General features: G+C 34.8%; 1 protein-coding gene across 3 annotated transcripts in view; it reads right to left on the bottom strand.

Moving 5' to 3' along the window:
• Window positions 1-12246: 12246 nt before the first annotated feature.
• Window positions 12247-27997, bottom strand: part of LOC126972801 (putative inorganic phosphate cotransporter) — a 30173-nt gene continuing 14422 nt past the window's right edge. For 2 of the 3 annotated variants that reach the window (XM_050819865.1, XM_050819864.1), the window contains exons 4-11: window positions 26517-26655; window positions 24900-25114; window positions 22914-23063; window positions 19527-19671; window positions 17210-17334; window positions 14948-15070; window positions 13276-13429; window positions 12247-12414 (exon numbers count right to left, since the gene is read on the bottom strand). In XM_050819865.1, coding sequence (XP_050675822.1) covers window positions 12332-12414; window positions 13276-13429; window positions 14948-15070; window positions 17210-17334; window positions 19527-19671; window positions 22914-23063; window positions 24900-25114; window positions 26517-26655 — 1134 coding nt within the window. In that variant the 3' untranslated portion in view covers window positions 12247-12331. The remainder of the gene's footprint in view (window positions 12415-13275; window positions 13430-14947; window positions 15071-17209; window positions 17335-19526; window positions 19672-22913; window positions 23064-24899; window positions 25115-26516; window positions 26656-27997) is intronic. The other variant, XM_050819866.1, reaches the window with a different exon arrangement.

Genomic DNA, 27997 nt, shown 5'->3' on the forward strand with positions numbered 1-27997 from the left:
GTGCCGTTTAGACCAACTTTAGAGATATGTTAGTTTTTATTTCGATTTGGGACCCATAATTATTTTTATTTCCAATATTTGTCAACTGTGAAACAATTTCATTAAAACAACAGGTAGCACATTTTACGAAATAATTCTTGGTGTTATGAAATATTACTGTCGAATTCATAAAAAACAGTATTTTATTTATTATGTACAGAATAACATCTGTCAGGGCGGCTAGTGTATTTAAAAATTCATTTGTTATGGATTATGTAGATACTAACCATAATATATGTATATCATACAAGAAACTTTTACATCCATACATAAATTTTAATACGTTTATAACAATAATGTTTCCTAACAACGTAAAATAATGTTTTTAAGATAGTGAAACTAAAAAGTTTTCATTTCTGACAAGCAGATCTACTGATGCTTTTTGTTAATTGACTTGAATAAACATATTTATAATTCGATAGCTTTTTTAACATATTTAAATTTTAAAATCATTACAACAGCATCCTGTGGTGTTTTTGATGAAAAATTTAAGTATTTCGTAGTAATAATTGGGGTTTGGTACCATTAAAACGGATAATGAAATATAATTTTTAAGAATTTCATCAACAACCAATTGGTAGTAGTCGTGATAGGATGACCAGTTTGAAGCAATAACTTTAGTAGGCAACTAACGTTTGCCATATCTGATATAAATGCTCTTTGTCATCCAATACGAAATAAATAAATAATGCTATCTATTCACAAGAGAAGCCTTATCGTTATCTATTTAAAATGTTATTTAAGACCACACGCAGCTACTGCAGTGGCGCGACATTATAAGAGTAATAAATTATATAATAATAATTGTTTATGGAATCTCAGTTGTTCGTGGGATATTCATATATCCCAATAAGCCCCTATATAACGTCTTTCAAATTAACGGTAGATCATTTTTAGGTTATGAGTTGTATAAATTTATATATTAAGCTCATCTAACAAGGAGCTACTTTAAATCGAGTTGTATCATCTTGACCTACTAATGAGACTTAAAAAATCACATTATACACTTTATGATACTCTAGTGTGTATAAATAAATTAATAAATAAAATCATTTAATTGCAGGTCAGGGACCCATATAAAACATATTTACATATTATAAGTAGGTAGTCAAAATATTTTAAAATTATAAAAAAGAATATGTATAAAGATAATTAATTAATATAAAATTAAAGTCACTTCAAAAAAAATTGTCATTTTACGTTAGGGATCTGGTGCACCTTAGCCAGTGTTTGTAAAATACATTGTCAAGGGATGCCTCAGCGACCACTTTAATCATCTTATTAATAGAATTACGGACGGTATAACCTAAGTATCCATCCCTACTCTATGGTACATAACTCTTGTAATCTGTACAATACCTAGGCAATGTAAAGAGTACAGGGGCCGTATAGGGCATATATGAAACTTCGATCATTATAATACATCTAACGGCCGTTTTTAAAAACCTATCTATCCTTAGTTTAAGTTACTAGAGGTTAACATGTTTTTTTTACGCTTACTTAAATTTCAATAACCTATCGACATTGGACCTAATATTGTTATGGGGCAGTGCGGCCGATATTAATACTATCATTGTGCTGCAGAAGAGGGCTATTCGCGCGATTTATAACCTAGGTCCTAAAGAATCATTAAGACAAAGATTTAAAGAAATAAACATTTTGATTGTTGTTTATCAATACATTTTTGATAATGTTCTGTATGTTCATAAGCACATTGAGGAATTTTTTAGAAACTGTGACATTCATAATGTTAACACGAGGAACAAACATAAACTTGTTATGCCTACTACTCGGTTGGGTCTAGTTAGTAAGTCTTTTGTTGGGCGATGTATATTCTGCTTCTACAATATGATCCCAGAAAATGTACAAAACAAATGTGTTACGAAATTTAAAAGAATTGTTAAAAAACGTTTGTGTGGGAAAGGTTATTATAGCATAAACGATTTTCTTAATGACACCACGGACTGGGAATAAAGCGAACACCCTCAGGCTCTTTAATTATAAATTTTTATTGTACGATATTACATTGTAATCCATATTTTATATTAAAAAAAAAAGCCCGCTGAGTTTCTTGCGCCCATTCTTCTCAGGTCTGAGGCAGTCTCTTTTGAATGGGTGGTAGATTTATAAGTTCAATAAGTGATTTTAAATCCTATTTTGAATAAAAATATTTGAATTTGGACTATAACTATATTAGACATAACTATGGATAGATAAGATCTTGTCATTAAACGGTGACAGCAATGTATCCGTAACGTAGAGATACGTTATTGAAAACGGCCGTAAAATCGTAAACGTATCAATGACGTAGACAGCCATGAAAACGTCGAAAAAATTGAGTTAAGAACTAACCTCTATTTCGAACAATGCACGCACACTTATAGCTAGCAAGTTCTGGCTTCATCAGAAAATAATACCTTGCTCTATTCTACATCTGTCCACGTCGCACAGTTGTGGGTTAAATCTTAACCTTGCAATACGGTGCCCACGGAATAATTTAGGACCTCCAGCTGGTCTTGGTGAACATCGGCTTCTAGACTTCTCCTCCTCACATTTCAGCCATCTTCAAGATTGTTTTTGATGTTATTTTAGGTAGACTTCCCACTTCGTAAAGTTTGGCTCACATACTAATAACTGATTTTCATATTTGGAACATTTTATTTTACTTACCAGTACTTTTTTATATGTAGACAATTGATTCTAATTAATTAAATGCACATAAAAACTCTTTTGAATAGTTTTAATTGAGTTTCCATACTTGAACGTAAAAGTTTTGGATCCCTTTTTTTGCAAATAGGTTTATTATTACATGTAAATAAGTTAATTTATTTATATTCTCTTCCTTGTTATTGGGTACATCGGTATTATATTTTGTAAATTATTGAAACATATTCAAAATAAAATCAAAATTCGTAATGTTCAGCAAAATTTTAGACTTAAGTAATTAATTTTTGTATTTTTAAATAATATTTGATCCTGACCAGGCAATATTCGGACGTTCCAAGAGGGGCGTCGATAAAGACCTGGTAACTACCGGGATATGTAGTCAGCAGAAGATCTAATAAGTACGGCATGTGGCTATCCACATCCGGGAGCCGCGTTGGCGACTCAACCAATTGCAAAATTATGCACAGATCGCCCTGCGTAGTCCGTGGTACGTGACCCAAGCCATTCAGCATTGTGCCCATTGAAATTAACCAAGACTACGATTTCAGCGGAGGGGATCTGTGTAAGCACGTCGTCAATTGCCGCTTGAACGCAGCCCATGAGATGATCCGTTTTCGCGTTACCACTATGGGACCTGTAGCCACACGCATAGATGCAGGCTTGGTCCTCAAAATCAACACGGTGCCAGAGAGTAGACAAGTCCCTTCCCTGAAAATTGCCGAGACGGCGACAGCAGATATCCTTCCTAACGTACACATATACCACGGCATGAAACAAAAAATGATGCTCAATTTTGTACCCTGGGTACGTTAAATATGATGTATCGCTATTCACTCAACAGATCACAACTGATTTATATAGCTTGGGGTTTATTAAATATCTTAAGGAGACAAAACTATTGGGTGCCACGCCGTGCGCCGCCAAAAGTAGTCACTGTCCGAGTTAAATTTGCATCGTCAGTCTTTTTGTATGTACCAAACCTAGCGCTCCGCCCAGACGTAAATTCAAATTCAAATTCAAAATCCCTTTATTCATGTAGGTCACGGAAATGACACTTATAGATGTCAAAAAAAAATTTTTTTCATGAAACTCATTGCCACTCTTTTAAATCAATATTTTCATTTTCATTGTTTTGCAAATCATTTCAATTACAATATAATAATATGTAAAGTGATGCAACAAACATACTCAAACGTCAAATAGTCAATGCCTTACGAGTAAGTCAAAAAAGTAAATGTAAATTAATACAAAAGTTATTGAGTACAGTAGCTGCATCATCCACACACACCGTAAATAAATATGGGTATTCTGTGAGCATTTTATAAGGGATTATATAATATATAAAAAATATTATTTTATATATTATAACTTTTAAGAATCTGAAGCCGAGTTTCCTTCAACACGATCACCCTGCCACCACAAGCAGCGCCCGTTCACGAGCATGACGCACGAGCCAGCCATCGCCTCCCATCGCCTCCCTCAACCACATTTTAGGGAAGGGGACGACCCGTCCCATGTCGCCGCCACAAGCAGTTACATTAAAGCGAGACTTAGGTATAAATTTCAAGTAGACCGCTGAGATTCGCTACTGTCCTATAACTTGTATTTATCTTTTATCAGTTCTCACAGTGATGCTCTATAACCGCCTTTACCCACACCAGGACTCCCTAGTCGGGCTTCATCAAATCCCTCAACTACGGTGACGAAAGCCTGGCAAACTCTAAGTGAAAATTGAATCAAGAGCGACTTTGTGGGCGGTTTGGGAATCCTCTCGCTAAACACCTGCAAACTAATATCAGTTGCAGCTAGAAACTTACTTGCTTTGTGAAGAGCTAATAATTTTAATGTTTCGTAAGTAAACTTAAGCACTTATTCCTTAGGAGTTAGTTTAATATTGAGATATATTTTGGTATATACCTTAACTTTAAGAAAAACATTTAGTGTAGAAAAACTTCTCATATGAATGTGAAGAACAGGCACTAGAAACATCCCCGTCCATTTTACATAAAATCAAATCAAATATCATTTAATACTTTAGCCAAATAAATGATACAGATTAATATCTAATTATCCATTTACGACCCCATTTGAAAGGTTGAGACTTAATTTTACCAGATATATTTTACCTAGGTATGTTAATGTGTATGGCAAAAGGACGTGGGAATACATGCTAACTAACATATTAAATAACTTACCTGAAGATCTATACACAATCATTCTCAAAAATAAAAGTTCGTGTAAATACGCATTTTGTTTTGTTATTGAACAGTATACTTATGTATAAAAATAAAACATTGATATAAATACTTCTTAAGTACAGTAGTTGTGAGCGAAGTGATGCATTTGCACCACGCATAAACCCACACAGTTTTCTGTGGCGCATCTTAGTCTTAAGTTTTCATTGTACTCTTTTTTTAATATGAATAATAAAAAAAAAATTTAAAAGTGGTAAGACACTTTATGAATCTTTTGAATCATCATGAACAGTTTCAGAATTTTACAAAATATTTATACAATCTCTGCGAGGTAATGCAACAGAAATACTCGAATTTATCGATTTGCTTGAGGAAGCTATATTTTTCTTAGATGAATAATATAAGTTAAAATTATGTTTTACCGATACGTTTAGTAGGTGATATTTAAGATTTAGATTAATACTACTTTGCAAATGCCTCTGGAATGTATTAATTTATGATTGTACACAGCACGAGCTTCACGCACACCAGTGGGAGGCTCCTTTGCGCAGGGTGCCGGCTAGATTATGGGTACCACAGCGGCGCCTATTACTGCCGTGAAGCAGTAAATATGTCAGCATTATTGTGTTTCGGTCTGAAGGGCGCCATAGCTAGTGAAATTACTGGGCAAATGAGACTTAATATAATATTTCTCAAGTTGACGAGCGCAATTGTAGTGTCACTCAGAGTTTTTGGGTTATTCAAGAATCCTGAGCGGCACTGCATTGTAATGGGCAGGGCGTATCAATTTCATCAGCTGAACGTCCTGCTCTTCTCGTCCCTTATTATCATAAATAAACCACAATCTTAGGCACAATACAGGTACAAAACCTGATGATGGTATCGACCATAACCTAGACCAATACACAAACGTATGTACGATTTTCTATCAGGATTATTTATTACAAAACATATTAATTTAATGTAAAGATCGCATGTCCATTGTGGGCAACACATTTAGTTCCATAGGAGGATGGTTCTCTGTGAAATGGGTAGCAATTCGAATATTATAACGAATTATTTATGTTTCTAGTACTATGTTCTACTTCTCGACGTATCTTTTATTATAAAAGATGAAAATATCTGAGGCTAATGGGCGGAAGTGCATTATTTCTCTTCGAAACAATATCAGTAATTATTCATAATAAAATTAAGGATATGCTATTACCAAATATTATCAGTACGAGTCGAAAAATCCCAGTTGGTGGGTGTTCCTATGTATAGCAGTTGCATTGTATGAGAAACAGAATACTGTGGGTTGTTTATAACCACAATGTAGGGAGATTGTGAAATGATTTTTAAAGTAAAATTTTCTCAATTTTACATGATAAGTTCACGGATGTTATTTACTGATAAATTTCAAGTGAACCAGATATCTGTAGAATTCACCAGGAGATTGATAACTTTAAACAAAAATGTAAGCTGAATTATATGTTGAGTTACTCATACATTCTGTATTAGTGGGTACAATGTCAGAAAGCACAATGGTTTACATAAGATTGCTAAATATAATCAAATTATTAAAAGAGTGTTATTTACCTCTCCCTCATCACCTAATTTTAGAGTATACAATAATATGATTTCTACACAATCACAATAAGCTAAGTTTAATAACTTTACAAAGTAATTAGTTCCTCTAAGACTTTACACCATGATAGATAGTTAGATAAATATGGCTGTATATGTGACCTGATCAAACGGTGGATACAAACAAACAAAAATATTTTTATTTCTTAGGTAAATTGCATTACACTAGAAATATGTGATTTTTTCTAATACAGCTCGTTCGGAAGGCAGAGTTCCTTAGAGAAGAACGAGCAAGAAACTCTAAGGTTCCTCTTGTCAAAAAATAATGGTATTACAGGTTCTTATTTTCAATTTAATTTTACAAATAATTTCAATTACAATAGAAGCAAAATGATGCAACAAAATACACAAACGTCAATTACTAAATGCCTTACACGAGTAAGGAAAAAAATGTAAATTAATAAGTTAAAACATATTTATTATAGTTATTAAGTACATACTTAATGTACAATACAGTGGATGCATTAATCCACACATAACGTGTATAAGGCATTATGCGAGCATTTATTTGATTATAAGCCACGAGAAGTTTGTATTAAAATATTGCAAGTATCAAAATTGTTCTGATTTGATCATCTTATTTTATTTTAAAAGAAAACTTACAGCCTAATAAATTAAAATATAATAAATACAGAAGAAGAAAAGAAAGCTTATTATAAGTTTTCACAGATAGAATTTACATATGAAAAAGAATAAACCTTCAACTCAAAGAAAGAAAAATAATGAGGAATACAGGGAAAACAAAATGGAAAAAAATAATTAAATAAAAAATCTATAGAATGACCGGTAAAAAACAGAATATATATTTGTAAATAAAATAACATTCATATTTTTCAAGAATTTAGCAACATTTAATCAATATAGCATTTATAACTGGATAATTATGTATTTCCCGTTGTCATAAGAAGGGAAAATAAGGTGCACTTAAATGTGATTAAAAATTAATAAGAATGTCTATTGTCATCACAGTCGTCTTACATCAAGTTTCGAACAGGTAAACTTGAGAACGTCAAGCAATTGAGATGATTACTACAGATATGACGGAAGGGACATTGTTTTACTCTTAATTCCATTTGGCATTGATAGCCACTTGTATTATTTATTAGTAGGTATTGAATGCTGTAATAGATTCGTGCAATGATTATCATCAGGGTACAATGCTAAAAATATTATTTCTTATCACAAATTTTAAATTTATTCCGTGGTAGCTGTAAAGGTTTATTACTGGTAGACTCTTGTATTATCTTGGAGTTATTTATCGTGATTACAACTACTTACTTCACCATCTGTAGGTCTACTCATTTTTGTTATTAATAAAAGAATATAATTATTTTTTTTTATTTTAAAAGAAATTTTACTTAAACTAAAAGTAGGTACTCAGACACATACATTAATAGGTAAAGCTTCATCGTCGTACGTGCATGTGTATTTGAAAAGATGTACCTTTAAAAGGATGGTTATATGTAGAGGCAATATCTTTAGTGAAAAATACAAATAAGCATATTACTGATATTTACTTAAAACTTTCTTAAAAAGCACATTAAAAGATCATTTAGCATCATAATTGAGAAGTCTTTTTGGAATACTTTATAAAGAAATCAAATAAAAATTCTTAAGTACTAATTTAACATGTTTACATTGCGTTTGTAAAACAGATTATTTTGGTTATCATTAGTTACTTCCCGTCGATGGCATGAAATAGTACTTTTCAAATTATTCGGATACAAATAACATTCATTTCAATAGACAACAAAAGGGTCACTACCAAAACTTCGTTTCTTCGTAGACACCCTGGATCATCATTGGATCTCATCCTTCCAATGAACTTTTTAAGGGCCCGTAAAAGCCGATGTGATATAGTGTCGGTAACATAACTAAATAAGCACCCATATCATACTTATCAGTTATTGGTTGGCAACGTTATTTTGATTTCACTGGCTTTGCATTATGTATTATTGGTGAAATATACATAACGTGTGCATTTAAACCAGATTTATGTGATGCTCGCTATATAAAAACTGCGTGCAAAGACTTTACTGTTACAAAGAAAGTGTTAACGTAAAGTAAAATTGGCAGTCTGTCTTTCTTTTGGCACGATAATGATATACAGAGGCGGTCTCATAAAGTGCAACAAACTTCAGGATAACTTGCTAATTAATATTTTTAATAAGTATGCAAACTTTTTAGATTAAACTTAATGAAAATGTCTAAACTTTCCTTTCATCATAAAACATTAAAGAACTAAACAATTGAATTTGTATAAAAAATTTGAACACTTGACTAAAATGTTTATTTCAAAGGCGTCTTGAACATTGATGCTGCTTAAGAGTTCGTCAGTGTATATTAATGTATAACATAACTCACAGGTTTATCCGGGTGGACTCAACCGACTTATTCTGCTACCCTGTGCATTGTTTCCGCCAAATATTGACCTTCGAGATTAAAACCAGGATCGGATTCTTATTTGTAAATAGTAATTATTTTGGAAAGTATGTTTCACTTGATACAATGTCGAAAAAATAATAGTTAATTCATCTTCTGCAAATGGATACGTAATTCAATAAGAATCACATTGAAAGAGAGAGCCTTGCTAAATGTCAATCGTCTTTTGTCTTGAGGGCTGCGCAAGCTCGATAACATTAGCTTCAATAAAGGGGACAAGAGGTTTGGGTCTCTGCAACATACATTTCGACCTTACAAATAGATGCCTATTATAAAGTTTAGCGCAGACTCTGTAAAGTCTGTAAATCCAAATGAATAAAGGGATTACAGGAACCAAGGAATAGTTTAAATAATTATATCAGTCTTGAGTGCAAGTAATTCTCTAAAAAAAAAGAATCTAGAGAAGTCACGCTTAACAGCCGCCGTGACAGTTTCTACAGTACCTAAGCTGTGATCAGAATCCGTGCTATATAGACTAGCTGCATGAGGGATTAGAAGATGAAAGCATATAATTTTTTTTTCCCAATTATTCCGTTGTGTTTATTAAATTCCCTAGGCTATCGAATTTCGGTCTAGTAGGACTTCAGGAAGTAACTGAGTACAGAACTGTCGGCAGTTAATATTTGTGCAGCCCGCGATATATTTTAATCTTATTACAATCATAAAAATAACATTCTCTAAATTGTTTTTGTAGGATAAATATTTCTTTATTATATTTAAAATAAATGGTGAATTTGATTACAAAGTAATATTATATTAGTCACCTGTACAGATGGACGATAGGGGATTCAATATTATAAAAACTTTGTTCTATTTTTCCACTTTCAGATAATTTTATGTTCTATGATTGTAATAGTGGGGATTGGTTTCTTCCGACTAGCTCTGTGTACATTGATAAATTCTTCATTACATTGACTTACCGGTTTGTCGTTATCCTCTTTGATAGTCTTAACTTTGTTTATCAGTTAATAATTGATATTTCGTATTTTATAATAAATATTACATCAAATTACTTTGATTCTTTTTAATCAGATAAAATTTATTCACTTTTTACACACTTTTGAAACTCAATAATCGATTGTCTACGTCACAGTTAGCACGTTGATCATTTTAAATATGAGAAATACAAATGCACTCTTATCAATTATATTATAGTATATTATTATTATTTTTTTTAATAAAAAAAATACTTTAACAAATAAACAACCGACGTCCAAAACACTATTCCAAAACAATAGATATATTATGCACTAAAAAGTATCAAAATAATTGCATATTTTTTATACAATCTACAATAAATTACAATATACAAAAAAAAAATGCTGAGAGTATATCCTTTCCAATAAAAAAGAATCATCGAAATCGATATTGAGTTATTCGTATATTTATCATCCACTTTGCTATACGTATGTATAGCAAATTTCAGACTTTTATGGTTATCTCATGGATGCCATTCTTAGATCTGGACCAAATTACAATGGGAGCACACAGGAAGGACCAGCTTTCAAATAAAAAAAGAATTATCAAAATCGGTTCACCCAGTCGAAAGCTTAGAGGTAACAAACATAAAAAAAATACCGATGAATTGAGAATCTCCTCCTTTTTTGAAGTCGGTTAAAAATAAGGGACGAGACGAGCAGGATGTTCAGCTGATGGTAAATAAAACACCCTGCCCATAACAATACAGTGCCATTCAGAATTCTTGAAAAAACGAAAAATTGAGCGCCACTACAACTGCGCTCGTCACCTTGAGACACAAGATGTTGAGTCTCATGTGCCCAGTAGTTTCACTAGCTACGGTGCCCTTTAGACCGAAACACAATAATAGATAAGAGGATAGCTGGAGTTATGCATCTTTCGTTTTGTCTACGAAGAGCAATTTAGTTTGATGTAAGAATTGTATTAAGCTTGAGATATAAGTGAAATCCTATAATTGTAAATTGTATTTTTTATCGGAAGACTGTAACGGCAATTTGATCTGAAAGGAAGCGGCCCATTGAGTTTTTTATGCTTTTTCTTCTCAGGTCTCTCTTTTAGAAATATGTAAGGTATATCTTTTAGAAAATCATAAAATAATTTTAATAAAAAGAAACAACCGACTTCAAAAACACTATTCCAAAACAATAGATATAATATGCACTAAAAAGTATATAAATAATTGCGTATTCTCAGACAATCTAATTAATTAATCTAATTCTAGTTACGATTATTGTTATTTTTGTAATCGGTGTCCTCCCGCCGCGACCCCGTTCTCGCCTCTCGCCTCTTCACGTCGTGTTTTTACCTACTCCTTGTAGGTAAAAACACGACGTGAGGATATTAAATCTATTGTTTTGGAATAGTGTTTTTGAAGTAGGTTGTTTGTTTTGCTATTTTTTTTATTTTTAGTTTTTTCGTGAATCTGATGTACAGTAACTAATAATTTGTCTAAATATGTGTAGATCTACTAAATTTTGCAATGCAGCAATGAACGTAAGCGCATTGCAATTTGATTACAGACAGATAGAAATTCTGCCACAGATCGCACCCTTACTGTGAGTCGTAAAGGAACTCGATTGATCATCATATTCGACTGCGACAATTACTTGACCATAACGACGTTACGGTAGGTTACTGAAATATCCGGATAGCATAAAAAAGATTCGGCCGAGTATCTTGTATTTGCTCCTAAGAATTGAAGAGTTTTGTTAGGTACTATGTCAGGGATCCCATAATCAGAACCTTACCAAACTATCTTTGAAGTATATCATTGCAATAAAAAAAGAGTCATCGAAATCGCTAGGCGCGATACTGACTTATTTGAAAATATATCGCACACATATTTACAGCAAATTTAAGACTTTTATGGTTTTCTTATAGATGCTATTGTCACATCTGGACGAAATTATGATCAAAATCGGTTCACTCAGTCGAAAGTTCTGAGGTAACAAACATAAAAAAAAACGACAAATTGAGAACCTCCTCCTTTTTTGAAGTTGGTTAAAAAATTTAGGTAAGGTATACTTTTAGAAATTCTAACTTTCAATATCTAATTGATATAAATATTAAATTTTGAATGATAGGTAATGAATGAAGGTTATTCAAAATTATGTGGAATTGAGTAATCGATGTAAGTTTTTGAGAAGAACCTGTTTGTGTGGCTCGGTCATGTAGAAAGGATGAACGAGAGTATACTAAGTTGACAAGCTTATAAGGTAAATGTGGAAAATGTCGCCCTAGGCATGAATTCCATGAAATTAAACGAAAATGGCTAGATCAACAGTAGCATACAGAATAATTTATATTAATGGTATATTTGATAAAATTTCACATTTTATTTCAATTAAGTCCTCATAAATTTAAACAATTTAATAAAAAAAAAATCATGAAATCGCTAAATAAGTTTCATTGTCGAAGTCCTTTCCTTTTGTCGTAAATGTTTCTTGAAGTTCCAAGCTGTCGGCACCTGTAACAATAAAACAAATAAATAGTTACTTATAGTTAATATTAATTTGAATGTATTTGAAATGATACACTACAAAATAAATGTAGACCAAACATCCATTATATTTTGTTGATGTCACTAGTGTTACATGAGTAGTGTATTAATCTATATATATATAAAAGTGAATGTATGTTTGTATGTTCTGTATGTGGGGGCTGGATGATCTTGTTACCTGTCTGCTTGATGTGTTTTTTTATTATTATTATTTCCTTTAAAGTTAAAGTTATTATATATTTTATTTTATGAAATGCTCACATAACGCCTCTATTTATTTACGGTATGTGTGGATTGATGCATCTACTATACTCAATAACACTTGTGTTTATAAGTATTAATTAACTTTTTTTTCTTTTTTTGACTTACTCATGTAAGCCTTTCAGTTTTTGACTTTTGAGTATTTTTTTTTGCGTCACTTTGCATGTATTGTAATTGAAATGATTTGTAAAACAACTAAAATGTAAATCTTGACTTAAAAGAGTGGCAATGAGTTTCTTGCTACTTCTTCTCATTAGCTCAACCCTTTACGAAGTAGCGGTAAATTCAATAAGAAACAATATTTATATATTTTTTTTGACATTCATAAGTGTCATTATTGTGACCTACATGAATAGTGTTTTTGAATTTGAATTTGAATTTGTTCCCTAAGAACTCCTAAACTATTCGATCGATCTCAATTAAATCTTTTGTAATAGATTCGTTGAAGCTCAAGGAAATTTTACATATATAATTTATGTGGCAAGACAATTTTTGACAGGTCAGCTAGTATATATTAAATATTTTGCCTCTTATTTTTATTATTTTTTGACTTTATTAAGTTATTACCATTGGTGAATCCGTATTTGTGTATTTCCTGGTCATCCCACTTCTGACGCTCAGCGCTGCCCCACACGGCGTACACGACTCCCGACACAACACACAGTCCGGACAGTAACGACAACACGACCCGCCATCTGCGGTCGTCCGTCTGAAATAACATCTACACTAAAAATTCTTCTGAAATTAATTTTTTTCAGGTCAAAACTGCAAACAATAACAGGATGTATAACATCCATGCACTCAACTACGGAAGTTGTAAATACAATATGGTTGCTAGCTTTTTACAAACGCTCACAAAGTATTTTTTGATAATTAACATAAATCGAACTGAAAAAACGACTAAAGTACAGTGCATTCATTGCACAATAATATGGTAAGGAGAAGAAGAGACTTTCTAGAAAACCACGATGTGGATGAAAGTCATACATCTATATAAGGTGGATGGATATATTTAACATTAATTTTCTGGCACGAATCAGGCCACATAGCTTCTGCCTTTGATGGCAACATTAGAGATAACGCATTAATTTGACATTTATATCAAAGGCTTCAATGATTACATTTATTATTAAATGACGACTGCAAACTATTACTACTATATAAAATTAACTATTATACAATTTTAATATTCAAAAATTAATTCTGGTTCAGGTTGACACCAATTGACGCATGTCGTGAGAAGTTGAATTTCGGGATCATGAATCAATCAACCGTTCGGCATACGCCTCGTGATAATTGCGATAGTGGTATGCAAGTTTCTTTCGGCACTGGCCGACGATTTTCCAAGAGCGATGTACATGGCTGGTGCATTAGGCATCTCTGGTACTGGCATGTTGGAGGCATCCAATATCTAATTCATGTACAGAAAAAACACAGCCTTTGGGAACACCCGCGTTCACTGACAAACTTGTCTTGATATAAATATCCAGACTAACTGATCCAAGATGTCACATCCTTACAATGTGATTTTTAAGGAACTTTCTGCCACGTCCAACCAAACGTTACGAGATTATGCCAGGATGATACGAGTACGATACATTTAAAAATATACCTTAAGTTACCGGCAACGCTGTTAAGATTCCTCTGATATTAGGCGACGATGATCTCTTATCATCAGTTGACCCGAAGTCTCGTTTTTTTTCTTCTTTTATAAAAAATACTCTTTCAAATTAAAAAAATATATACCTACACCACTGCTTACACGCCCTTTTTCGTCAAAGACGGTTGGGAAACAAGTAATTATAGGATACGTTGATTTTCATATTTTGATGGGAAAGTTCGGTTGGGAGGTTTTAATTTGTGCTACACTCCTAATCAAACATCGGGTGGACGTCATAACTATGCCATCAATGTATATCAGGTATGTTTCAGGATTTGTTGACAATGAGTTCAATTAAGGACAGGTTTGGGCGGTTCACCCGAAATTTAGATAAATATAGTACTTATCATTCCTTTTTATACCTATGCCTAATGACAATGGATTGAAGTGATTTTACGAAGTTGTTCACTGTGACTTTTTAATTTAAATTTGCAATTTATTCATATCATGCTAGGCCACAGAGAAAAGGACACACTTGCTGCTATCACAAATAAATATATTTTTCTTTTAATACAGTACGTTTGCTGTAACGTTACAGACATTGATTTTTCAAATAGAAGAAGTGACATGCATACTCACGATGTCATCCGCTACGAGGAGCCCTGTTGCCAGCGGCACCGCGGCCCCCACCACACTTGCTACTGCGCTCGTCATTACCAGCAGCGTACCGCTGTAGTTCTGTGTCATGTCGCGGTGATTCTCCTGCCAAAATAAATAATCAATCAGCTTCAAAGATTCGATTATATAATGTTGGTAAGTCCGTTTTTAAAATACACCACAAGCTAATTCCGAAATTATTTAATCGTTTTCAAATACTCTTTTGCCTTTCTTGGTTAGTTAAATAACATTCTTTGGATTTATTTTAAAAATTAAAAAAAATCTGATATTGCTTGCATAGAAATAATATACAATAATTTTGGGTGGAATGCGTAAACCGATTGTTTTGGCATTTTTTTTATTAGTGACTAAAATCATGCATTATAATTTTAGTAAATCAGTCAAAATCCACCAGAATATGACAGTGGTGCCCGTTGTATTTTGAGGAAGAGCAAAGAACCGCGCATGTCCGAGGACAAACGATAGGTACCTTCAAAAAAAAAACGCGTACACCTTCCTTAAAGGCCGGGAACGGTCCTGTGATTTCTCTGGTGTTGCAAGAGCATGTGGGCACCAGATGACCGTACGCTCGTTTGTCCTCATTTTCCATAGTAAAAAAAAGGCTGTTGATGCACTAATTTTGTGCGTAGTTAAGCTTAAGCACATAGCACAAGTATTTATGGTAAATATTTACGAGCTGAAGACGATGACGGATAACGTCCCAAATGCTGTTCAAGCGAAGCGAAGCGACAGCCATACGAATATAAGATTTTTCACGCCGAATGCGAGCTGAACTCAACGAAGCGGGAACACGTAGATAGTTATAGCGATACCAACGTAGTTCTGGACCACAGAGCATAAAGTGAAGTGCCAATATAGAGTTGTATTGGATATTTTTATTTTATAAAGCTTACATCAAAACTGCATTTTCAAATACTTGGATTTCGGTTATCAGATTTTGTTGTTATTTATAGCTATGTGCTTCATATGAGTGAATTATTTTTTAATAAAAGATATAACAAATATAAATCTGCCAATAACTATTGAGTATGCATTTATATTAAGTCTAGCTGACCCGGCAAACGTTGTTTTGCCATATCAATTATTTTTTAGAGTTTAACCGTTACTTAGACATTGCAACATTACTTTATTTGTCTAAAATAAAATAATTTTTCTGAAATAAACGTAGCCTAAGTTACTCCTTATTACATCAGCTACCTGCCAATAAAAGTCGAGTCAAAATCGGTCCAGCCCTTTCAGAGATTAACCGGAACAAACAGAGAGACAAAAATTGTATAAAATGTTATTTTGGTGTATGTACCACATGTAGTAAAGAATGGTTATTTCAATATTTCAAACAGACACTCCAATTTTATTTATATGTATAGATGTATTAATGACGTTTGATATACTGAAGTCTAAATTTTTGCATCTTGTTTTTTTTGTTACTAAATTTTGAAACTTGTTTTCTAATGAGATTTTTTTGTTAATGAAACCGTTCTTTGAGTGCGAAAAGTTTACTTATCGCACGCAAATTATACTTGGCACACGCAAATTTAGATAAAATTGCTAAAATAAATAAAAAAGCAATCGAAATATCAAAACTGAATTGAGGTTGTATCTGACAGTCTAATTTAATAAAGAAAATTATAATTTAAGTTACAAAGTTAAAAAACGAATATGCAGTCGGAAATATATAAACAATACATAAATCGTCGCAGCGGTCATTCGCTTGAGTATCCGTTTCATATGCTATGAAACCATATATATATATATTCATATCATATGAAATGAAGACGGCAAGCGTCGCAAATATGTTGGTCTCAGTGAGTCATACATCTTTGTGCCGTTTGGTGTCGAGACACTTGGCCCGTGGGGCCCAGAGGCGCGGAGAATGTTCAAAATACTATCTTCGCGCCTCAATAAGGCTACTGGAAACCCAAGCGCTGGCAGCTATTTCGGTCAACGGATCAGCCTTGCTATCCAACGCGGTAATGCTGCCAGTATTCTTGGTACGCTTCCACGTAATGATAGTTTTAATTTTATGTAGTCGTAGTATTGTAAATATAGTTATAAGATTTGTTTTGATTAAATTTCTATGTAACAAATGAAACCATCTTATAAATTAGAATTGTTGTTTATTTTCTAACAAGCTCAAAATATATTTTTCCCAGAGCTCTACAGTTTACGTTTTTATGAAATGACCCTACCTACCGCCCAATTTGGCCACTCATTTAGACTCACCAGAAAACCGGAAAACTGCACGCCGAGAATCCCCATGACCACCATTATAATTGCCACACCCAAGTTGTCCCATAATGAAACGAATCTTGGAAGAAATGTTAGTCCTAAAACTGTGCCAAATACACCTGTAAATAAAAATCAAGAGTGGTTACACTGATAATATTACCCAGACAAGCCTGATGTACAGTTCAGTTTTTGAAACCAAAAAAAATGAAAGGAAAAAGTGACAATGACGGGAAGTGGAAGGGGGGGGGGCGGTGCTTAAGGGTGAAAAACGGTTTATCTTGATTTACGGCAAAACTACAAGTTCTATGGAATAAAGTTAAATAGCAAAGTTGTAATAAAAAGATCTATAACGCTTCAGCACTGGTCTATCTCTTCGAAGTGACTCGATATATCACACATATTCACGGTTGATGTAAGTAGCATAACCAGCCTTTTGGAATACTAGAGTTTATGTGTTTTAAGTCAGACTGTGCACCCTCGATAACATACTTGATGCTCCTATTATAGTCAAAGAGCTAGTGATCCCTTTTTATAAATTCTCGAAAACATAAAGGAAGATAGCTTCATTAGTAGCCTTTTGTACCGCCCCAAATAGCAGCTATGTCCAGACTAACATTAACTAACTCGGCATTACTCTTGATTCCAAATTGCAGTGGGGCCCCCATATTGAAGGATTGGCGAGTAGGCTTAGTTCTGCAGCATATGCGGTTAACAAAATTAGACGGTTAACTGACATAGATACGGCGAGATTAGTATACTTCAGTTATTTTCATAGTATTATTTCCTATGGTATATTGTTATGGGGCAGTGCGGCCGATATTAATACCATCTTTGTGCTGCAGAAGAGGACTATTCGCATGATTTATAACCTAGGTCCTAGAGAATCATTAAGAGAAAATTTTAAAGAAATAGACATTTTGACTGTTGCTTATCAATACATTTTTGATAATGTTCATAAGCACATTGAGGAATTCTCTAGAAACTGTGACATTCATAATGTTAACACGAGGAACAAACATAAACTTGCTATGCCTACTACCTACTCGGTTGAGTCGAGTTAGTAAGTCTTTTGTTGGGCGATGTATATGCTTCTACAATATGATCCCAGAAAATGTACAAAACAAATGTGTTACAAAATTTAAAAGAATTGTTAAAAAACGTTTGTGTGGGAAAGGTTATTATAGCATAAACGATTTTCTTAATGACACCACGGACTGGGAATAAAGCGAACACCCTCAGGCTCTTTAATTATAAATGTTTATTGTACGATATCACATTGTAATCCATATTATATTCAAAAAAAAAAGCCCGCTGAGTTTCTTGCGCCCATTCTTCTCAGGTCTGAGGCAGTCTCTTTTGAATGGGTGGTAGTTTTTGACGTTCAATAAGTGATTTTAAATCCTTTTTTGAATAAAAATATTTGAATTTTAATTTGAATTTAACCACTAACGCCCATCGATAGTTTAGACATTCGAGATGATCACCAACCTTGACAGAAGCTGTATTGATAATAGCTTGTAAGGTGAGTATTCATCCTTTTTTTTTGAGAGGAGGAAAATATATTTATTCATTGAAGACCCCGAAACGGGGCCCACGACTGACTAAAAACCTCCTGTGTGCTGAGAGCCCTAAAGGCCTTACAGCGAAGCCGGGCGTGAACCTTGGAGGCCAAGGTATTCTTCCATGTATTCTTTATGTTTGGATAAAGGGAGGTAATGGCAATGGGGTAGTAGTGAGATGTATTAAAATTTTGTAACAAGAGTGAGATAGGTGATGCATAACATAATCATTGTCAATGTTGTTACCTAAACACATATTATAGTGGCGTTCATTTTTCCCAAAACTTTTGGATTTGCTAGATTTAGAAAATTTATTAAATCTGCAATGAAGTTTCAAAATGGTACTTGAACAAAGGAGGACAACCGAGCGTACGAATCATCTGGTGTTAAGTGATCACCGCCGTCTACATTCTCTTGTAACACCAGAGAAATCACAGGAGCGTTGCCGGCCTTTAGGGAAGGTGTACGTGCTTATTTTGAAGGTACCCATGTCGTCTCGTCCCGGAAAAACCGCACAAGGAAGTTCATTCCACATCTTTGTAGTAAGTGGAAGAAAGCTCCTTGAAAATCGCACTGTGGAGGACACATCCATGGTTGGAAAGATATTCTATCTTATGGCGTGTCGTGCGAAGGTGGAATTTGGCGGCAGGAATCAGGTGAAAAAGCTGTTCGGAACACTCCCAGTGATACATTCGGTAGAAGAGACACACACTATACTACAAATATATTATTAATAGTAAATGACAATATACTTAGGCCATTTATAAATTTCCTGAAGTGCTTGATGTCAAGGAAATAGTCGAAGAGACCGATGTGCCTTGCCCCCCGTACAGCGTAGGTGGCTAAAGCCTGACCCAGCCACAGCATCGCCAGCGCCGACACCACGTGCAGGGTTGCCTATCAACAGACACACGCTAGTGAAATAAGCGATAACATAAATTCGCCCACCGCCCGCTCCTGTCTCAGTCCCCTTTGTCGTCATACCCCCGCGCCCCTGTACTCCGCAGGCGAGGACTCAGATAAACGGTCGGCCTATAGAGTGAGAGTCACTCCTCGCGCTCCACACTAGCTCAGCTGGTAGTAATTGGTACGCCCTGTCCGTTATAATGCAGTGCCACTCAGAATTATTGAAAAATCCAAAAATTCTGAGTGGCACTACAATAATTGCACTCGTCTCCTTGAGACCTAAGATATTAAGTCTCGTTTGCCCAGTAAATACTAGATACGGCGCCATTCAGACCGAAACACAATAATGTGTAATTGTAGTACCCATAATCCAGCCGGCATCCTGTGCACAGGAGCCTCCCACTGGTAATATGATATGAGGTTGAGTCACTACCTGGAGCTATAGCGTGCCTCACTCTCACATTAATGATAGGCGAATGATTGTCATTTGTACTTCAACGAATATCTATTATTACAACACGAATACGTGGAGACGAAAATTTATTTTATTATTAAATTTTCAACTAAAATTATTCAAACTAAACAAATCTTATGATTATATTTACAATACTATGATTAGATTAGATTAAATTAAAACTATCACTACAGGGAAGTGTACCAAGAATACTGGCAGCATTTTCGCGTTGGATAGCCAGGCTGATCCGTTGACTGAAGAATTCTCTACATTCTCCGCGCCTCTGGGTTACACGGACCAAGTGTCTCGATTCCAAACGGCACAAAGATGTAAGACCCACGCAGACATATTTGCGACGTTTGCTGTCTTCGGCAGTCAAGCCCCAGCACCAAACGACAGTAACTTGGACATGAGTATAATATAGAGTACTTATAATATAAAAAAAAAAAATTGTCAAACATGCATGGAAATATTGTCATTATAATCGAAAAAAGAACACGCGAAGTATCGAATTTTCGGACAAAAAAAATTAAATCCATTGCAAGAGCGTTTTTTGAATTTCGAACATTACAACACTCCTGCATTGTTGTATGAAACGGCGTGCTGGGGTTATTAAATACGCTTTGGTCGGATCTCTTTTGTCATTCTTGGCATACGATAGTCTCTTTGCTTAGTACAAATTGCGTTTACGTGGCTGTATAGCCATAAATGCGTTTGCCTGTCGGCACAGATGATAAAAAAAAAATCGTCTTTGATTGTACTCCACCAGAATTAAGATCAGAACCCAAATTGGCAATGGAAAACCTGCTTCCAGCGTAGTCAAAGGTAAATTAAATGTAATGTATAATAAAAAAAGTGTGTTTTATTTCCCTGCATCCTTTTGAGAAAAGCACTATATATGCCTCGGGGGGAAATGGCAATTGCCTATTTCCCGGCCTTTGCAATAATGTACTATTCTTAAGCCAGTGTTCAGTATACGTGATACTTATCGAGTAAGCGGGCGATGTCAAGCCTTCTGGAAGTATCTTAGTAACCGGTAGTATTCAATCCGCAATTCTGGTGACACACAGTTGTGTATCAGTCGTTACATCGTTTTTTATATCACCGTCAACTTATTAAGTAACTTTAATTTTGTATGTTTTAAACTGCGTGACTCAATATTGCCAAGTGTGTCAATTACAACAATGGCTCACATTCTAGCGCTCTACAAAGAGTAGGTCCGGCCTCACATTGAGTATTGCTGTCATCTCTGGTCTGGCGCACCCCAGTATCAGCTCGATCTATTTGACCGCGTGCAACGCAGAGCAGCTCGAATTGTCGGGGACCTAGCGCTCTGTGAACGGCTGGATCACTTGGCGTTGCGTAGAGGCGTCGCTTCACTGTGTGTCTTCTACCACATTTATCACGCGGAGTGTTCCGAAGAGCTGTTCAACCTGTTTCCTGCCGCCGAATTTCACCTTCGCACGACACGCCACAAGTAACGATATCATCGCCACCATCTGGATGTGTGGCGGTCCTTCACAGTACGGTTTTCAAGGAGTTTTCTTCCTCGTACTACGAAGCTGTGAAATGAGCTTCCTTGTGCGGTGTTTCCGGGACGATACGACATGGGTACCTTCAAGAAAAGTGCGTACACCTCCCTTAAAGGCCGGCAACGCTCTTGTGATTCCTCTGGTGTTGCAGGAGAGTGTGGGTGGCGGTGATCACTTAACACGCTCGTTTGTCCTCCTATTCCATAAAAAAAAATAAAAAAAAAATTGACCTGATTTCCTCAGTGTGCAAGTGAAACGTGGACTTTGGTGCGGGGATTAGCGAGGGCAACAACGGAAACCGATCGAAGATCAGTCTGGAATTCTCCAACTGTATGTAGGAGTAAACATACATGACTAGCAATACGGGTGGTGTTTTCTCTGACACCATAAGACAAAAAAAATTAAAAAATTTATTTTTTACTAAAAAATAAAATAACAATAAAACAACCGACTTCAAAAACACTATTTCACAACAATAGATATAATATGCACTAAAAAGTATAAAAATAATTGCGTATTTTTATACAATCTAATTAATTAATCTAATTTTAGTTACGATTTTTGACTTTTATGGTTTTCTCATGGATGCCACTGTCAGATCTGGACCAAAATACAATGGGACCACACGGGAAGCACCAGCTTCCAAATAAAGAATTATCAAAAGCAGTTCACCCAGCCGAAAGTTTTGAGGTAACAAACATAAAAAACATACCGAGGAATTGAGGACCTCCTCCTTTTTTTAAGTCGGTTAATAACAAATATCGTAAGTCGTAACCTTAGATTATAGATTGGTCTCCGCTGTGTTCCAACTAGATACCGCAGGCGTAGTTGCAAAGTAAGCGGCAACTAATACTAGGCCCAAGTGGGGCGTACTAGAGCCAGTCTCGAACAATGTGTGACGTTGACTGCCATATGTTCTGTTAAACTTTGCTAATAATTGAAACTAAAATGCCGGGTTACGTAGTTAAACTTTGAAAAGATAATACTACAAGAAATAAGAAAGACACTGGGATCACATATCATCAGTAATTATTTCGTATTTTATTAATTTCAATGTAAAATAACACGAAGAGTGTGTAATAAAATTTGAAAGATGCCATTGAGTGTCAAGATGCCACGGACACAAGCATCTAATAGTTGCCATAATAAAAAAGCCATAGTTCTGAGGTAGTGCGGTATCTAGTTGGAGCCAGCGGACACCAATCCTAACGTTTGATAAATAATTAAAATATAATCAAGTTACTTACATCCGTCAAAGGAACATGATAAGCCTTCAAATACGCTGGTAAGTCGACTACATAGAAAATAAAAATGGCATTCAGTGAGGCGTGAACAGCTGCGACGGCCCAAAACTCGGTAGAGTGTAGAACGCGTCGCCATGGCGGCTGGGAGCGTCTCTGTCAATTGTTACACTAATAATATGAATTTTATCAAAACTTAATTAATTTATAAGTCTGCCAGTGGGAGGGTCCTTTGCATAAGATACCGGCTAGATTATGGGTACCACAACGGCGCCTATTTCTGCCGTGAAGCAGTAATTTGTAAACATTATTGTATTTCGGTCTGTAGGGCGCCGTATCTTGTGAAATTACTGGGCAAATGAGACTTAACACCGTATGTCTCAAGGTGACGAGCGCAATATTGGTGCCGCTCAGAATTTTTGGGGTTTTTCAAGAATCCTGAGCGGAATTGCATTGTAATGGGCAGGGCGTATGAATTCCCATCAAATGAACGTCCTGCTCGTCTCGTCCCTTCTTTTCATGAAAAAAGTCTAGATAGAATCACCAGCTGCTAGACAACCGATGAAAACAGGCCAGGGTTATTAGTTTAGTGTGCATGACAAGCACTTTACACTTACGATTTGTATGTACTTCAATTTTTACGACGTTTTCTCGGTTACAGGTTTAGAGTTTATCTTGACATATAAATGATCTAAGTATAAAAGCATAAAACTTAAGCTTCCTTTACATCATCATAGCACCACAATATTATTTTGAACTATACAGGATGTAATCGTTAAGTGACCTAGTGATTATTTCGTAACTGTTACAAATAACAAAAAATCATTGAACTGATATTGAAAGTACGTTCCCTAATCAGTAACGGCCGTTTATAATAACCTATCTATCCTTAGTTTAACTTACTAGAGGTAGACAAATCTAACCTTTTACGCTTACTTACATTTCAATAACCTATCGACATAAAGCATTGGACTACACCTATTTTGGACATAAATATGGATAGATAAGATCTTGTCATTTACGGCCGTTCCCAATATACTATCTACAGATAGAGATAAATTACTACCTTCTTCTGTCAGTAATCAGCCGTCAATAATCTGAAGCTGTCCCAATATACCCGATAAGTCATTCTTATCGCCTTATATTGGGATGCGTGAATTGAAATTTCCATACAAACTTCTATCGCTAATAAGCAATACGTCATCCCATTGACAGACAGCGTGTACGGATAAGGTGAGTTTCCGTCGGTAAGTTTATTGGGACTGAAAAATCAACGATAGTTACGATTTTTATGTCAAGTAAGACATAGACTGAATATTGGGAACGGCTGTTACTATATTGGGCATAACTATGGATAGATAAGATCTTGTCATTAAACGGTGATTGCAATGTATCCGGTACTAGAGATACGTTATTGAAAACTGCTGTAAAATGACATCAATATCTTTATAAAAATCAAACAAAAAGTATGCGAAATTTTCGTATTGAACACGTCGATACATTTAGTATGGGATTAGAAGAACGATTAGTAATACGATACAGAGTATTATATTATATACTAGCTGACCTGACACATGTTGCTCTGTACAGATTAAATAAAACACTCTTCTATATGAATTTGTCAATAATGTTTTATAACATCAAGAATTATTTCGTAAAATATGCTTCCTGTTGTTATAATGAAAAAGTTTCGCATCAGAACTGTCACACCGTGCGTCAATAAATTCTCTCTTAGAATATGACCATACAAAACAAATATTGGAAATAAAAATAATTATTGGACTCAAATCGAAATAAAAACTATCATATCTCTCTAGTTGGACGAAACTGCACTCCATGAAGTAATCCTTATTAAAATCCGTTCATTAGTTGAGTAGTTCACAAACACTGGATTTATTTTAAGATAAGATTACAGTTAGATTCTAGATTTAATGTTAATGTGAGCACATTTATTTATGAATCACATTAGAAAAGTGAGATTGTCTTACATACTTTTCTATAAAACTTTTTGGATTCTTTTATAAATTCCTGTTCTGCATCTCCGATGGCTTTGTGCTGCTCTGGCGAACTGGCGGTTAACAACCCCCATATTGCAGCCATTGAAAATGTCATCATGGCTTGAGAGTAGAATATGAGCTCCCAGCCGAGACGAGACTGAGAGAGAAGACCGGATACAGGCATACCGATCATCATACCAATAAAGAGACCTGAAATAAAAATAAAAAATAAAGAAAATTTGCAGTTTTGGTGTACTAGCGTAAAATATATCCTCTTCGGTGTTAGATTTCAGTAATTTTTTTTTACGTAACAGATTTTAAAAGTGTGGGCTTTGATATCCACTTTAGCTTGGAATTAATGCTGTATAAAACTGTAAAATAAATAATGAATGTAAAAGAAGATGTGGCTAGTGAACGCTTCGTGGATTTTTGGTATAATTGCTTGCGTAAGGTCATTAAATTCGACTTAAAGAATGAACCCCGAAAAAGACGAGCCACTCAGGTAATTGCATGCAAAGGTAGAAGCTGACGTTAGTACACCCAAAATAATGACCCCTATGCATGGTTTAATTATGGTTATTGTTGGTGGTTAATTGCAAAGTTTAAAGTTAAGAAGCATAACAAGTGAATACCCCATGACCTAACTGACCTAAGGAGGGACGCACGAGTGCTTACCGGAACCACAACAGAGAACATCATAGAACGATTTGTGACGTGTGTGAAAAATAGTTTCTCTATCATAATCATCTCTATAGTATGCTATAAGTATGCTAGATGATTAAAAAAATTGCCGATTAAATTGTACGCGTCAATGAAAACGAAGTCATTATTCATTTCAAAATTCTTTATAAATAAATGATTAATACAACAGAAATGTACTGTGATTTTCGTTTGAACATTAAACATGAGGATGGCTACATACATAGAGGCTAGGAAAAAGAAGGGACGCCTATTAAAGTTTTAACAAACATAACAACATAAATTAAATGTATAGCTGCTATAATTACTAAAATAAATTGCTACAATAACATCCAATGCGTATTATTTGAAATTAATTAAGCTTGTTACATTGGCCGCATTGATCATTTGACCGTGTGCATCGCAGAGCAGCTCGAATTGTCGGGGACCTAGTGCTCTATGAACGGCTGGATCACTTAACGTTGCGTAGAGACGTCGGTTCATTGTGTGTCTTCTACCGCATTTATCACGGGGAGTGTTCCAAAGAGCTGTTTAACCTGATGCCTTCCACAGAATTCCACCTTCGCACAACACGACACAAGTTAGGATATCATCCACACCATCTGGATGTGTGGCGGTCCTCCACAGTGCGGTTTTCAAGGAGCTTTCTTCCTCGACATGGGTACCTTTAAAAAACCGCGTACACCTTCCTTATAGGCCGGTAACGCTCTGTGTTGCAAGAGAATGTGGGCGACGGTGATCACTTAACACCAGGTGCCCGTATGCTCGTTTGTCCTCCTATCCCAAAAAAAAAAACAAAATATATTCATAAATCTAAAGTTTATAATAATTTAATTATGTCCATCACAATGTACAACCAAGAACAAGCACAGAGATGAAATGAAAAAAGTGGCTCTGAGTAAAATGTATTTACCTCCTTGAACAAAACAATTAAATCCTCTTTTTTCGTTTGGCGGCAACCAATTCGACAACAATTGTTGATTGGCCGGAGTGACGCACGCTTGTGTCATTCCTAGGATGAAAAGAGCATTGCACGCTGCTATCCAGCCACCCTAAACAGACAAGTGATAGCGAATTAATTTTCAATAGAAGAAAGCCAAGAATTTGCGAAATATTGATAATATCGCTTACAACCACTGATCTGTATAAGCTGTTCGATATTTTTGACATCAAATTTTTTGTACCTATTTGAAGCGCCACTCTCGAGCGTCCAGAGAACTAATTTTGACGTATAATACAAATGGCTGCGAAGTAACGTAGAATACTCTGAAGTATTTTTGCATTTTGAATTAAAATGGTTCGTTTTCCATGCTACCTATTTATACTACAAGTTTCAACGTAATAAAGTACCCAATTTTTTTTATAAGTATTTGCCCTCCATCTATTGATGTTTGCTGACGCGGGATACGTTATACAACCGAATAAACCAATTATAAGCAAAATGCCTATTTGTAAATTGCATATTCATGGTTTATTCTCAGGTATAACCAAGTTTATTTGTAAGGTCGTAACACTACATTTGCGTTTACGAAATTTCTTTTGATAAGTTGTAATTTTTGACGTACATAGATATATAAGTAATTTTAAAGCCTATTTTAAATAAAAGTATCTGAATTTGAATTTGACGACCGTTCCAAGTTATCCCATTCAACAAGCAAAAAACCTCCAAGTTTTTTTAGATCTTAAGAACCTTTTAATATAATATTTATTTCATACTAACATTTAATATACGCCAATAATAGATATAAATGAAAGTGACTTCCCAGAAAAAAAATAATGGTTGCACTGCGGGAGTATCGACAGAATTGAAAACTTGAGCAAAGAAATACAAGTATAACAATCGCCGTAGAGAGAGACTTCACTTTCACTTCCAATGACAAAGCTTAAAAACTAAATGATCACACTGTAAAAATATTTCACGGCTGAGAATCGATCACAATGATTTAACCACTGGCCCAATGACCATATGATCATTAAGTTGCATTAGCCGAACTACAATAAGAATAATTATAAATCTTTCATCTATAATTTCAACGACTGTCTTACGAAATTTCGATCAGGCAACGTGTCCTGACGCGAGTTTAACATTTTATACCCATCCAATACAACCCATATTGTTATCACTTCAAAAAATACGTTATTGTAAATTGTTGTAAATTACTAATCAATGAAAAATAAAATACTTTTCAAAAACTTTCCTATTACTAAATTGTTAAAAGGAAAGCGAATTCTTTTCTTTCGCGTACCTACCTTAAAGGCTTGCAATGCTCTTGTGATTCCTCTGGTGTTGCAAGAGAATGTGGGCGGCGGTGATCACTTAACACCAGGTGACCCGTACGCTCGTTTGTCCTCCTATTCCATAAAAAAAAATATCTTGCTTTATCTCCTTTAGAC

This window comes from Leptidea sinapis, chromosome 27 (assembly GCF_905404315.1).
Source record: "Leptidea sinapis chromosome 27, ilLepSina1.1, whole genome shotgun sequence".
Classification (NCBI taxonomy): domain Eukaryota; kingdom Metazoa; phylum Arthropoda; class Insecta; order Lepidoptera; family Pieridae; genus Leptidea; species Leptidea sinapis.